Below are 16810 nucleotides of genomic sequence, written 5' to 3' on the forward strand. Positions count from 1 at the left end.
TTTGAGTGTCTTGTCAATTTCTTTTTGATTGTTTGGTTCATCGTATGCTTTTGCTTATTTTTGTTGTTTTAGTTTATTGATTTGTTGTTTGATTAGTTAAAACTTTTTTGTTGTATGTGTGTAATGGATTTCATTTCATACACCTCTTTACTCAAAGAGCATAATATGTTAATGACCCATTTCCTATACCTGATTTAAGAACAGAATCGTTCACCTCAAAGTATTTCTCTTGAATATCTAAACAGTACGCATAATGTATTCAAACAAAATGTAAAATCACAAAAATACTGAAAATTCAATCATAAATTAATTCCCTAATCAAATGACAAAACACATCAAACGAATTGACAACAACTGTCATATTCCTGACTAGCTTGGTACAGGCATTCTCAAATGTAGGAAATGGTGGATTGAACCTGGTTTTATAGCGCTAAACCTCTCACTTATATGACAGTCGAATCAAATTCTGTTATATTGGAAGAATCAATTCATCCCTCTTACACGTCTTTTTTTTTTTTTAACTTCATTCAACTCATATTGGAAAGCTGTACTGATAAATATTGAATATAAAAGAGAGAGAGAGGGAGAGAGACAAAAGCATGGCCAACAAAGATAAAAAGAAAAAAGGACAAACAATTAAAGAGTAAAGAAATATTCTACAATGGAAACAAAAACCAAGAGTAAATTACATATGGTGTACGATGGAAGAAGGGCTTCCTGATCCACGAGAGACACACAAATATAAACTCAGTGAACAGTAACAATGGGTGATGCTCCAATTAAGGAAATGAAGGTGGGAACAAAAGAGCTAGAAAATCGCCAATTTCTTTGTCAAGAACAATTACGTACTGTTCAGATTTTTTGACAAATGTACAGATAAAAAGTGAGAATTTCATACTTGTAAATTTATTTCTTTGCTTATTTTGACAACATTGAACTAAACTGGCTACTAAACACAAATAATTATTTCATTATTTCCCTTTATTAATGATTGAGAGAAAAAAAATAATCCTATTAGTTTGTTTTTTTTAATATCTCGATACTAGTGCCCCTCTTAAATCTTTTCATATGGAAAGCATGCAAATGTTTCTATATATATAAAAAAGACTCAAGCCTTTCTTTATTATGCTATCAATGCTTCATTCAGGTATAATATGATTAATTAAATTCCTTAGTTGAATTCCTCATTACAGGTTATTACTAAATCATTTTTTAAAAACTTTCATACTCATTTTTATTTCAAATCAAAGACAATTTTTTTTCTTCATTTTAGACTGCAAACTTTTGAACTTTGTCATTTGACAATAAAAATGAGTTGCAGTACCATCAATAAAAGAGGTACAAAAGATAGTCAAACTCATAGATTGAAAATAAACTGACAACGCCAAATAAAAAGACAAACAGACAAATAATAGTACAGAAGACACAACATAAAAAACTAAAGACTAAGCAACATGAATCCTACCAAAAACTGGGAGTGATTTCAGGTGCTCGGGAAGGGTAAGCAGATACTGCTCACATGTGGCACCCGTTGTGTTGCTTATGTTATTACAATTTCAGTAAATAGTCTTATTCGATAGGTGACATTCATGAAAAGGGAATGGTATTGTAGTTACTAAATAAGGAACATATCAGATAGCATCTGTGAAACGGCTATTCCCTAACGGTCAACCAACTCATGATGGCATCCGTAAAATCCGAAGGGATAATTGCAACATCATCATTTGGAACTGTTGGTTTAATAGCTTCCTAGTGAGCCGCCATCCTCTAATCTTGCTTAACCAGTGAATGGATATGCATGAAATATTTCAGCCACAGAAGCAAACAGCAATCCATTTACCTTGTTTTCAGACACAAATGGTGTTGCGTAATTAATTTTTAAACAAAATTACACAAGTATTTTTCCAGATAAGTCTTCACATCCTCACCAACTATTCCATTTTAAAGCAAGTAATAGATTTGGATTGAATTTTTATATTTGTTTTCCAATATTGTTTAAGAGTATTGAAAGAAGCATTCTTATTGAATTCACAGTTACGAAAAAGCTAATTCAAGCCAATTTCAAGGAATTAATTTGGTGGTCTGTTTGTGACCTCTATCCAGTTAAAAAATAAAATCCTTACACCTACACTTCATTAATCTATAATTTCATAATATCAAGTCCCCTTTTTATATTTAATCACAAAAGTGAATTAAAAATAAGATATGAAGTAATAATTTTATACAAATGATTTTTATTATAAAATAAATTGTATTTTTATAACATGTTTGTTCTAAATAAAAATGTATAACAATCAACATTATTAAAAAAATAACCATAAAAATATAAAATATATCACAGATTCAGTTTATTTCATTCAATATATCTAATAACAGTTCTTCAAACAAGGTAAAATTGCCGTGGCCCATAGTATCATATCTCCCAAATATCTTGATATTTTCTTCTGGAACTTCTGTCCTTATTAGTAAGGTGAATCAATTTCCTTGCTAATTATTGGGATATTCCAAATTAAACCTGCTATAATCCTGGAGGCTCTGCAAGAAAAAAAATATAGAAGTTAAGTTACATTAGTTATTTAACAGGTTTTCCCAATTGTACATTTCACAGCAATATACATACTTACATTTGGGGTCCTCAATGCTTTTCATTTTGCCTTTTTGACTGTTTCGATTCAAAAAGGGACCAAAGGGGCAAAAGAATATGATTTTGCCCTCAGTATATTAACTCATCTTTGACTTTTGACACTATTTTAGCTTTTACCATTTGAAGGAAAGCTTTATGCATAGGACTCAGTATATTTCAAGTAAATTAAATAATATGTATGTCAAATATTTTTTATAAAATATTCTAGTTTAAAAACATTAAAACTAGACAAATTACATATAACTTACATCTTCAAATATAGGACTTCCATGTATTTGACCTGGTACATGAAGTAGTCCCTCATCTTTAAGATACAAGGTACCAGTAGTCTGATCAATTTTATAGTATAGCGGCCCATATCTGTGGTATGTTGGATATTTTGTGATTGAAGGTAAATGGATGTGATCATTAACCTCTGTTCCCAACAGTGCCACATTATAGAACACAAACTGAAATGAAGAAAAATCATTACTTAACATAATACCAAACCTTGGTTTACATAAAGGGTCTTAAAATATAAAGTCCTCTATAGGTTGTTGTGTTACATCTGTGTACTTTTAGTTCTGTTTCTCTGTACTCACTGTCCTAAAAGTTGAATTTTCTGATTTCAAAAGTACTGCAAAATAAAAGTTGAAGAATTTTAATTAGTAGACATAAAAAAAAACACTAAAATTATAAAGATATACAGATATAAGTTACTACTATATAATTTAATTTTGGATGTAACGTGTCTTCTGATTGTCTGACGTTATTTTGTCATCAGCCCATATACATAATTTAGTCATGTGACCCTGATGTCATCAATGTCTTTTCATAGTTTCAAGTTTACGGTTTAAAATGGAATTTATTAAATTATAAGAAATGACTGTAATATTTTTTCTGTCTATTCAAAATAACATAAAAAATTGGTGCTCACTGTGAAATGACTTGCTTATGCATGAACTTGTTTCACTTAAAGGGTCAATGTCTAAAAGTGATTAAGTCCTTCTAGAAATTGCATATAACTATAGAATACATTTAACCTCATGCCAGTACTAGGTTGTTATTGTTTTTTTGAATATTTGTTTTTCATTGAACTATAACATAATTGGTCTTGTCTATTCTTTAAAATGTTAATTTTTGTGATAAGTTGTGTATCTATATATATGAAAGCTATACATTGTTGCCATTTGTTGACAAACCTTTTATTGGCAGTTAAATCACAGATCTCTAATTTAATACCAAACTGCTTTTATTAGAAGATTTCTTGTTTCAATTTAAGTAATGTTATTTCTAAAACATACAGTAATAATAGATTTAAAAAAATATCTCCTGTCTTACACAATTTTGATAATATTCATGTTCATAAATCTATTGTCTAATACTTTTGCCAACTCTATTAAATTAAGAAGACTCTTTATTTATCACTATTTTAAACTGTTAAAGAGCACTTATTCAAAATGGTGGACATTCAACTCCATTGTACTTACCAAAAGATGTTGTGTCCAAATTATGTGTAAACACCAATCTTCCTGAATCCAAGAGTCATGTCAACTGAAGACTATCATCTGCACTACCCATTGTCAATTGAATCAATTGGAACTTTTTGATCTAACACGTCTAAATCCACTGTAAAATTTATATTACTTTGTTCCTGATAGAAGACATCTTTGTTTGTTTGTTGTATGCATGTTCATGTCCAGTTCAAATTTTGAATATATGTTGGTCAAGGTTGCTTAGGGTATTGTTTCAATGTGATCCTTTTGAAATTTGTCCCTAATGATAAATATCAATTGCCTAAATTTTGAATATTTGCATTTTGTTATATATTTAATTATAATAAAAAAATAATTATATATATGTTTTTTTATCTTTGATATTATAAGTTATAATGGAAATATATACATAGAAGAAATGCTCGGCCCTTAATTTGGCCTCAAACTCTGTGTACATTAAATTATGGTACTTCCTGTCTTTACCACTACACAGAGATAATGGAATCCAGATGGACATGGCACATTACATTTCTATCACATGACCAGCTCATATTACTAATTGAGATGAGAAAGATAATTTGTGTATAAATAATTTTAAAATAATGATACTAGAAATTAAACTGCAGGTGAGGCTAAATTCATTTGATGGAAAATATTATAATTTAAGATATTGTTCATAGAAAAATGTCACAAAAAAGTGACAAAAAGGCATAATACATTTTAATACATATAGAACAAAAATTATTATGCCTCAATCATTTAGATTAAATTTGTTGAAATAAATACCAAAGTAGTATTTCCTTACAAAATATCTTAAATTGTGATAAACATGCAGTTTAGGAATTCATTATAAGCATTAATTGATATTTGAAGATTTATTTAAAATAAAATGTTCAAAAATCCATATATATCTGAGTATAATGAAGTATGACCATAACAAATTTAGATAATTTGAAGTATCCATATCCGAATGTTCAGAGACGATATGTTGTGTATTATTTGAACCTAAAATCTTTAAAAAAAAAATCATATGTAATATTTTAAAATGCTTGAAATATTGGTGCATTACTATCATGTCTAACAATATTAAAGACACTTTTCTTGCAAAGTTGTTGCAAATAGCCATTCCTTAAATAATAAAAGAAAAGGTTCCTGCAACTTTCTGGCAAACAATTTCTTTCTTGCAACATTGCAGCAAACTTGCTCCAATTTTCTTGCAAACAAACTTTGTTGCAGTAACATTGCGAGAATATTGCAGGTAGCTGCAACAATCTGCAACTTTCTTGCAAACACATCCTGCAAACAAATTTGTTTGCTGCAATATTGCCGCTATATTGTTGCAATATTGCAGCAAACTTATCATTTCTGTAAGGGTTAATAATATCAAGTCCCCTTTTTATATTTAATCACACAAGTCAATTAAAAATGTGAAGTAATAATTTTATACAAATGACTTTTATTATAAAATAAATTGCATTTTTATAACATGTTTGTTCTAAATAAAAATGTATAACAATTAACATTATTAAAAAAATAACCATAAAAATATAAAATATATCACAGATTCAGTTTATTTCATTCAATATATCTAATAACAGTTCTTCAAACAAGGTAAAATTGCCGTGGCCCATAGTATCATATCTCCCAAATATGTTGATATTTTCTTCCGGAACTTCTGTCCTTAATAATAACGTAAATCAATTTCCTTGCTAATTATCAGGATATTCCAAATTAAATCTGCTATAATCCTGGATGCTCTGCAAGAAAATAAAAATATAGAAGTTAAGTTACATTAGTTATTTAACAGGTTTTCCCAAGTGTACATTTCACAGCAATATACATACTTACATTTGGGGTCCTCAATGCTTTTCATTTTGCCTTTTTGACTGTTTCGATTCAAAAAGGGACCAAAGGGGCAAAAGAATATGATTTTGCCCTCAGTATATTAACTCATCTATGACTTTTGACACTACTTTAGCTTTTACCATTTGAAGGAAAGCTTTATGCATAGGACTCAGTATATTTCAAGTAAATTAGATAATATGTATGTCAAATATTTTTTATAAAATATTCTAGTTTAAAAAAACATTATAACTAGACAAATTACATATAACTTACATCTTCAAATATAGGACTTCCATGTATTTGACCTGGTACATCAAGTAGTCCCTCATCTCTAAGATACAGGGTACCAGTAGTCTGATCAATTTTATAGTATAGCTGCCCATATCTGTGGTATGTTGGATATTTTGTGATTGAAGGTAAATGGATGTGATCATTAACCTCTGTTCCTAACAGTGCCACATTATAAAACACAAACTGAAATCAAGAAAAACCATTACTTAACATAATACCAAACCTTGGTTTACATAAAGGGTCTTAAAATATAAAGTCTTTATAAACTATTCCCAACTACTAATCTGAACATTTCTCTAAGTTTTAAAAGTCTTATTCTTAAAAAAAACTTACTGACTTTTCTTCACCAAGTCAAATACCTACCCTAAATCCCAAGCCAAGTAAGGAATATGACAGTTGTTATCAAATAGTCTGTTTCTATGTATGTTCGTGGTTGGTTTTGTTGCAGTTCAGTGTTTCCATTGTTTCACTCGGTTTTAGTTTGTAACCTGGATTTGTTTAATCCAGTTATGACTAATGAACAGCAGTATACTACTGTTGCCTTTATGTATATTATTTACCCCTTGTCGTGCAAGAGGGTAGGTGGGGTTAATAAAATGGAGAAGAATGGACACAAAGAGCAAAATAGAGGGCTAAAATTAAAGAATAGATAAAAAAAAATATAGGCAAAACAAGTGAAACTGCGAGCTACTGCTCACTGATGACACCCCCGCCGCAAGTGGATAATATAAATAGTGTAAAAATATGCACGTGTTCGGTAAACAGGAAGTTGTCAAGTGATGAATTTGAAAACGCATCACACAGTATAGCTGACTTACATAAATCCTGAAACCAAATTTCAGAAATCCTTGAATTGTAGTTCCTGAGAAAAATGTGACGAAAATTTTGAATTTGCTATCATGTGTAAAATCATACAAGTATTCGGTAAACAGGAAGTTGTCAAGTGATGAATCTGAAAACGCATCACACGGTATGGCTGACATATAAATGTTGATACCAAATTAAAGAAAGGTTGGATGTGTAGTTCCTGAGAAAAATGTGACGAAAGTTTCATGGGACTGACTGACTGACTGACGGACTGACGGACTGACAGACAGAGGTAAAACAGTATACCCCCCTTTTTTGAAAGCGGGGGTATAAAAATAAAATAAAAAAAGAATAGATAATAATCAGATTCTAAATCATAAATAATACTGAAAAAAAAGGCGAAATAAATAGAGAAAAATGCTATAAAAACAATTTATATAATCAAAGAGCAGATTACTCTGAGGGATACGATTGCCGTTGTTTCATTGACACATGTATATATGTAGCTGGATAATATTATTTTTAAAACAAATTCAACTGCACATGTCAAATAGTTACAAAATAGCCAATCCCGGATAAAAGTGTGTGAACAATGTAATCAGACCTATTGTGTTTTATTTTTGTACTATCAAGATTTATTTTTGTACTATCAATTCCAAGTTTACTTTCCACAGCAGTCACTGAGACTCAGAGTGAGAGAAGGTTACAAGGTGTTTCACTTCTTATCTTATCACCTATTTTTTACGTTAATTCTAGAAGGAACCCCATTCCTAAGTCTTTAAATATTTAATTTCCTATGGGTCAGTGATCGTGACTCCTTTCCGTAAACATTTATCGGTTTAAATTGCGATCGTTTTTTTTTTTTATATAATACGACTTTTATTGACAGAACGAGCTGATTCACGATTTCAGAATTCACAGAAGTAACTTCCGGAAGGGAGACAACTCGAAACGATAATATGAAAGAATTCCATTTCGACGAAAGGGGTGTTCTACGATGTCGACGATATTTATTTTAATTTAAATGATGCATATGATTTAAAACTATGCAACAACAACAACCCTCAATAGCGGACATATATAGAAAAGATCCCATGAGTTATAACTTAATTAATTGAGTGGGGAATCTAGAGCAACCATTCAATCTTAAACCCCTTGAAGTCAAGAAAAATATACGCATGCGCATGATTTCCAAAACAAACCCTGAAGCAAGAACATATATTAAAAGTTTATTAAACGACCTAGATGGTTCTCTATTTCTTTATGGAAGTACAGTCTCGAATATCAGTTTCATAACGGTAACATATAAGAAAAACTGCACTGCAGTTCTTATATGACAGAAATAGATTGATCGGAATTCAGAGAATTCTCGCATTTTACCAAAACCGGGAATTCCCTCTGACGTGTTTCTAAATTTATAAATACACTAAATATAAATACTGCTTAATTCTGATTTTCCGTGTTGTTAAAAACACGCTTATAAGTCAAGGGAATTATCAAACATGAAGATTATGAAAAGAACATTATAGGAAAGTTGTTTAAGTTCAATCCCTTTGTTTGATTTTACCTTTTAAAGCAAGACAATCATAAGAATCCGAGATGTTCCTTAATGTTTAGAATAAAACGATTGACGTGAGGGAAATGCTCTGAGCCACCGATATAAGTCTACAGATTGCTTGAAAGCAATCGTATCCCAATAAAAATTAGGAACCCTCCATCCACACTCTTTGCTACAGATCAGATTGAACAGAACCTAAATCATTGATTAAGGTTAAAGTATTCATAAGTTAATGAGCTAATACAGGCGTCACACATCAGCCTATACCTCCGACGTACGTCGAGCATGATAAAATAATCATGTACGCTGCCAATACGCTAGTAATTTAAATGCATTGAACCTGTCAATGATATCTGTATCGTGTGCACAACAATCTTTAAGTGTGTATTGGGCGTACGAGAAGCGTAACTAAGCGTTTATCAAGTAACGTATGTTGGCGTATGCCTGGCGTTTATGTAATGTAGATGAAATGCACGTATCTGTGACGATAATCTGTGCTTTCGGCGTGTCTGGGACATTTTATTGTGGGGTGTTTGTTACAAAAACACCTGCACACGTTTTTGTTAAAGTTGAACGATCTCGAAGCGTATACAACGTGCACTAAATGTGTCTCAAACTTATCTGTAGTATTTTAAAGGGGCTTGTAGCGTATGTAGTACGTCTGTGTGGCGTACAGGTATACGCCAGACAAACGCTTGAGCTGGATGAATTTTTTATGCTACTTAAAAATTAACCAAGAGTATACATTTAAATTTCAATGTACTTCAAACTTATGCAATACGCGTTTAACGATTGATTAGCGTTCCTCTGTAGTGCAACTAACGTATACCGACTTTGTGTTAATTATGTCTGTACGTATGGTGCACGCCAGTCTATACGCCAATGTGTGACGTCGGCATTAGAGGAATTATGACCTAAAGTGAGATTTATTATGTGCTTACCTCATCAACATAGCCTTTATAGAAGTTATTGGAGTTTTTCCCCAGGTAAAATAAAGTATCTTCATCTGTGGTATATTGTGTCTAAAAATATAATTATTTTAATATTCAATTCAAGATGGCTATCTTGCTGGTATATAAAATTTGATGACAGCAACTTTATTGATCCTTTAAATTTGTCATTAAATGATGCAAAGGGAATCAAGTACAATATTGGTACTGTGAATGTTACATAACTTTTCCATTTTATGGCCTATAAAATCAACTAAATCTTGAGTAGATAAATATTTTTTATCTTTAACTAATGATGAAGAAAGTCAATGTACCTCGCCTTGTGCAGATTTGTACATTGTGTCGTTAAAAATATATAAATATTCAAATCCATTAAACTCACCAGGTCAATAGGAGTAACATCACTAGTTACACCAACTGAGTTTCCATTCACATACAAAGTCATTGAGTATTCTATAAAAAATTAAGACCATATGTCTATTTTAAAATAGAATCATAAAATCTTTAGTCGTAAAATGAGCCTGATGTATACAATTAAAAAAATATATTTTTGAAATATATTTGAAAAGTTTTTGTCCCATTTTATCTTTAAAAAGAAACAGTATTAATAGTTCTCCTTTTGAAAAAAAAAAAGATTTTTTTATTCAATCTTTAATAAGATAGCATCCCCATGATATTAGTAAACAAAAATTACCGATCAAGGTCAGCACGTTTTTCATCATCAAGAATGGTATGTCCACACCTAATAGAAACCTCTTACTAAAGTTTAGCTCTCCATTTTCTAGGAGACAAATGTAACGCATTTCTAAACTTTATCAGGAATGGAAAATTTAATTATTTTTTTAACCTTATTTAAGATATGAGCTGCGTCCGATAGATATAGACCTTATGCAAGTGCAGGTGCACATATTGTGAACATGTTTAAGATTTTGATTGAATTTCAATTCTTGTTTCCTTTAGCTCAATCAATTGGTTCAACATTGAAGTAGTAAGGCATGAGGAACAGAATTTGCGTTACCAGCTACCAACCTTACCTGGGTTGGGTTCAATATCGTAGCGGCCAAATAGGCCTATGTAGATTTATGACTATTGGATGTGAAGCTATCCAAGCCGCTACATAAATATTGAAGCAGCTAGGCTAGCTACTCGTTCAGTAGTCAAAAATCTACGTAGCCCTATGTAGCTAAGGATATTGAATGCAACCCTGAAAGACAGGTAGCTCAATCAATTGATTTTAAAATGAAGTAAAAAAGCATGATAAACAGAATTTGTGTTTCTAGCAAACAACCACCTGAAAACTCTTGCTTTATCTCATTTGAACTTTCTAGTATAATCTCACCTGATTCATCATATATGTACAATAAACTGATCCATTGGTTTGTATTGATAGTGGATGTTGATGTTACTGTATTGTTTCCGTAAGATCCATGTACAACACCTCCATCTAACCATAAACATATAGTTCTAGTGTCTGTACAAAATAATGGCATATCACCCCCTGCCAATGAGTCTACCTTAATCCATAGTCCAACGGAAAAACTGTTGATAGCAATAAATGCTTTTTAATACATCGATTGTTTTATAAAAAAAAATAAGGAAAAGTGAATATTTTTATTACTGTCGATTCATTATTATTCATGAGATACCACTTTTGTTGATTTTGTGGGTACGGGTGAACCATGCAATAAAATGTTCAAAAAAGTACAGATTTTCAATAGGCTTGTTGAAGACTTTTGTAAAATCATGAAATCAAATATCCAAGTAAATTTTACTATGTCCTTAATCCATGGAAATTGGTGCCCACGAAAAAACAACTGACTCCACAGTAGTATACAATCCAGCCAGTTCAATGTGCTGATTGAACATTTTAGTTAAAAAGCATGCAAAGTTTAAAAGGCGATGAAACTACTGATCTGTCATATAACCTTTCCCATCAGAACTTGATGTGATTTCAATATTTTTTTTAAATGATTTTATGTTTTAATCTGTCAATCTAATTTCCTACATGCCAAATTTTTTAATTTGTTTATTAAAAAGCGAATTTTGGGTTTAAAAGAAATTAAGTTACAAAGTAGTTATAATTCAGATATATTTTTTTGGGAAAAATCCTGACAGTTTTTATACCTCAAGAATTAAATATTTCACATGTAAATTACAACAGAAGACATTATTTGTTATTATGCACTAAAACCATAAGGACATGGAAATGAAATTCAATAATTTGAATACAAGGTTTTATATCTATTCTCACCTTTGATAAATGTCTAAACGAGTGATATTGGTAAGTACAATATAATCATCCACTCCATCAAGATACAAAGCTTTATTGTCTCTGGGGAGGCACTGGACCTTCAGATCAGACCATAAAACTGATTCCTGGCCAAACTGGTACACTCCAACACGACCTCCAGTTATACTGGTGTCATAGATGTCACCACTGTCAGCTAATAATGAATCTACATCATACAATTGGAATCTGAAATGATTATGAAAAATTATAACGTTTTGCTGTGTTTGGTTCTGGGTTTTGATACATATAGGAAGATGTGGTATGCGTGCCAATGAGACAACTCTCCATCCAAGTAACAGTTTATAAAAGAAAACCATTATAGGACAAGGTATGGCCTTCAACACAGAGCCTTGGCTCACACGGAATAGCAAGCTATGAAGGGCCCCAAAAATTACTAATGTAAAACCATTCAAACAGGAAAACCAACGGTCTAATCTATATAAAAACGAGAAACGAGAAACAAGTATGAACTACATAAACAGACGACAACTACATGTACTGTACATCATATTTCTGACTAAGGACAGGTGCAAACATTTTGCAGCGGGATTAAATGTTTTAATGGTACCAAACCTTCTCCCTTATCTGAAACAATAGTATAACATCACAACATAGAAAGACACGTAATCAATTATCAATTGGAAAGCTTAACTCAATCAAAAAACGCAAATAAACACACAATGAACGAAAATAAATTTGATCTGTGATACCTGAATGCAAATACATGGTAAATAAAAATTATAAGGGATAAATAATTAAGGTCAAAAGTAAAAAAAAACAGGTTTAAACAAAGTAAAAGTATGATACCACTGTGAAATGTTAACAATTTTTTGAAAATCATCACTTTTGAAAAAACCTGTGTCATATTATACACAGGTAAATGAAGCCTGCATTTGAAAGAAATCACCCAAGTGTTATCATTTTTTTTAATTTACATTTCATTTAAATGTACTCAAAGTTGCACTTCCAATTGTCCACAATAATTAAAGCATAAAAGTAAAATCGTCTTCTAGTTCTCCAAAATTAAACCCAACTAAGCAGGCAAATTGGATATATTTATCGATATTTATGACCTCTTTTTCTTTCCAGTGGTGTCAATAAAGCATAACAAGAGGTTGCAGCCAATATAGTATTCAAAGTAAAGTCCAACTGTGACATGCATTAAGTAAGGTATGAAATATTGTAGAAATAAATTTGTGATATAAATACCCATATATATATTTCCATCAAATATTGATGAAAGTGCCGACATACAATGTAGTCAGTATTGAAGTTGCATAAAGAATGAACCTATCATTTCAACAATCCCATTTTATAGATATAAAAATATCTGTAGATGTCTTGGTGTTCCGTTTTAAATCTATACTTTAGTTATCTACCTGATCTTATTTAAATCTGTATAATGCCATAGGAACCATTTATATGATGTGTAATTACTCCATCTTGTCATGTTACCATCCTGCCATAGTACTGTAACCTGGTTCACTGTTGTACTACTGTGCCATAGAGCATAAGCTAATGTTTGTCCAGGACCAGTATTGGAGTTCACTACCTATTTGTAAAGAAATATGGACACATTTAAATTAAATGATATGGACAATAATCATAGTTTCAAAAAGTACTTATTAAATTACAAAAGTCCAATAAATAATACTTAAAAACATATGTTATCCGAAAGTATAAGTTGAACATGTTGAAACCACACGTCATAAACTGCATATCATGCAGATGAAAAAATACACAACAATTTGACCCCTACATGCGTATTAAACTGACTTTTGAACTGAATAATAACAAATGAGTACTTAAAAAAAAAATGGATAGTAAGACACATTATACAATTACCTGTTCATTACTTATACTGGACTATAAAAACTATTTTTTCTTGGAAACCTTAGGCTTTTAAGATGGAACTATCAATGGAATTAATTTTGTAACAAACTTCATTCTTATTCAAATATTCATATTAAAATAAACTTTGTACAATTCATAGAATAACAAAAGACCCTTGTTTTGGAATGAAAATTACCATGCATTAACATGGAACCCAAATGCAATGAAAGACAAGAGAGAATAGTTTCCCTCCAATTCAATACATTCAAACTTATAAAGGAGAAAAATTATCCTGCAGAACTTAAAAATAATGCAATATACACACATATGTAAATAGTTTCTACAGAATTACCTTTAAGTTGAGTCCTTTAAGACCAGTCTGAAAAGTTGTAGTTTCAAAATTGTAATTAGTTGGTTTCCATGACAAGAGATAAAACTTCCTATTGTTAACATAACCAAACACTATTCCAATGTAGTTATCTCCCTTGTCTGATGGTACATAAACAGTTCCACTGTATTTCATAGACCCATATGTCTGCTCACCTATTTATAAAATGATATATAACTGTGTACTATAAGGTTTTTTGCCAAGAAAGAAAGGAAACATTGGTGACCTAGCTTCTGCTGTAGTCTGTTCTATGGTCGGGTTGTTGTCTCTTTGACACATTCCCCATTTCCATTCTCAATTTATTCTAAAGTTATGAAATTAAGTCAAGAGTGGGTTTTAATCAAATATAACTTAATTCAGAATTCATCTATACAGACTTGCTTGGAAGACATTTTGAATAAATTTCTGTTGTATGTGTGTAAAATGTCACTGATTTCACTTAATTTATTTCACAATTCTAATCTGTATCAGGTACTTTGTAACCAACAAACTGACCTATTAACATGACTGGTTTCATAGTATCAGCTAACTGGTATATCTCCCTGCCTACTGCCTTTACTCTCCATTCAGGATCTATACTGTAACCAGGATACAGATCAACAGAGAAATAATCAGAGAAGGAAGTTGTAGATATATATTTGTTATATGGACAGGTATCATTACTGTCATTCGCACCGTCCCCATCAGAGTCAACTACACAATCATCACCAACCTGGTCTCCTGAATAATACAATATACTTAAATTTCCAGTTTGAAAAAGAAACTTTTAACAGTTCAGTTAACAATTTGACATTTCGGATGTTTTATTTCATTAGAATTGTTACAACAATGTTATGATGTCAATGTAAATTTTTTGAATTACATGAGGGTTATTTCTGCTATTAAAAAAGCAGCAAAAAATTACAAAAAAGGTTCATATAAGTTATGTTGTCCATTTATTTCAGCTTGCTTACAAGTGTCTTTTTTAAAAGTAAAAAAGGTACTAAAGATATGTACAAAATACTCATAAGTAATAAAGTGACTCCAACAGGACAACTGAAGTGGAGTGAAATATTAGGTGAAGATCTCATTTGGAAACATATATTCAAACTACCTTTTACAGTCACTGTCAATACTAAACTACAGTGGCTTCAGTACAGAATCAACCATAGAATTCTTGCCACAAATAATTTTTTATGTAAAATCAAACTTATCGATAACCCTCTATGTACTTTTTGTAAATTAGAAGATGAAACCATTGAACATATTCTGTGGAATTGTGAGATTATCCAAAAAATTTTACAAGATGTAGATTATTGGTTCTTATCTGGTGGGGTAAGCCTGCCATTAAATAAGTTGAATTTTATTTTTGGAGATATAACAAAAGTTCGAAAAGGTGACCCATATAAATTGATTTTTCTATACATGAAACAATTTATATACAACAGTAGATGTTTTTCAAAAGATCTTTCAATCAGTGCCATTAAAGAAAAGTTAAAATATATGTACAATTTAGAAAAAATAATGGCAGTTAAAAATAAGAGACAAAAGCACTTTGATACCATGTGGAATGCATTCAAAGTATTATTTTTATAATTCAATTTGTCATTTGTTTTTACAATCTATATTTATTGTCAAAACAAACATAAAATATTACTGTATCTAATAGCACAATTTATTATGTACTGAAAATCTTACGGGATATTTTTTATATTTTTTTCTTTTTTTACAATTCTTAAGTGCCACACAGTGGTACATGAACATTTAACTCTAATAATATTTTTCTTCTGTACTTTCTTACTTCTTTTTTTCCATATAAATAGAAAAAATGAATTTACAACAATGTTTATTGTCATAAATAAATATATATTCAAATTTATCGCTAATATTACTGTATGTATGTTTGATGTGTTGTATGATTGATTGATAATTGCTGAACTTCTAATTATTGCATAAAATACCCTTCTTATGATGTGCCTACTGCTTCAATCATATACATACCGTTGATATCTGTCTGTAGAGGGTTATGTAGGTATGAACAATTATCATCAGAGTTGTATATACATACCGTTGATATCTGTCTGTAGAGGGGTATGTACATATGGACAATTATCATCAGAGTTGTTTATACATACCATTGACATCTGCCTGTAGAGGGTTATGTAGGTATGGACAATTATCATCAGAATTGTTTATACATACCGTTGACATCTGCCTGTAGAGGGTTATGTAGGTATGGACAATTATCATGCTTATACATACCATTGACATCTGCCTGTAGAGGGTTATGTAGGTATGGACAATTATCATCAGAATTGTTTATACATACCATTGACATCTGCCTGTAGAGGGTTATGTAGGTATGGACAATTATCATCAGAGTTGTTTATACATACCGTTGACATCTGCCTGTAGAGGGTTATGTCGGTATGGACAATTATCATCAGAGTTGTTTATACATACCATTGACATCTGCCTGTAGAGGGTTATGTAGGTACGGACAATTATCATCAGAGTTGTTTATACATACCGTTGATATAAGCCTGTAGAGGGTTATGTAGGTATGGACAATTATCATCAGAGTTGTTTATACATACCATTGACATCTCCCTGTAGAGAGTTATGTAGGTATGGACAATTATCATCAGAGTTGTTTATACATACCGTTGATATAAGCCTGTAGAGAGTTATGTAGGTATGGACAATTATCATCAGAGTTGTTTATACATACCATTGATATCTGCCTGTAG

General features: G+C 30.9%; 1 protein-coding gene across 1 annotated transcript in view; it reads right to left on the bottom strand.

The window, feature by feature from the left end:
* Positions 1-5665: 5665 nt before the first annotated feature.
* The window catches only part of LOC134684335 (uncharacterized), a 32983-nt gene continuing 21838 nt past the window's right edge, over positions 5666-16810 (bottom strand). Inside the window, exons 26-34 of the mRNA XM_063543624.1 lie at positions 14577-14801; positions 14046-14236; positions 13240-13412; positions 11822-12046; positions 10910-11109; positions 9953-10023; positions 9562-9642; positions 6238-6438; positions 5666-5876 (exon numbers count right to left, since the gene is read on the bottom strand). Coding sequence (XP_063399694.1) covers positions 5829-5876; positions 6238-6438; positions 9562-9642; positions 9953-10023; positions 10910-11109; positions 11822-12046; positions 13240-13412; positions 14046-14236; positions 14577-14801 — 1415 coding nt within the window. The 3' untranslated portion in view covers positions 5666-5828. The remainder of the gene's footprint in view (positions 5877-6237; positions 6439-9561; positions 9643-9952; positions 10024-10909; positions 11110-11821; positions 12047-13239; positions 13413-14045; positions 14237-14576; positions 14802-16810) is intronic.

This window comes from Mytilus trossulus, chromosome 9 (assembly GCF_036588685.1).
Source record: "Mytilus trossulus isolate FHL-02 chromosome 9, PNRI_Mtr1.1.1.hap1, whole genome shotgun sequence".
In the NCBI taxonomy this organism is placed as follows: domain Eukaryota; kingdom Metazoa; phylum Mollusca; class Bivalvia; order Mytilida; family Mytilidae; genus Mytilus; species Mytilus trossulus.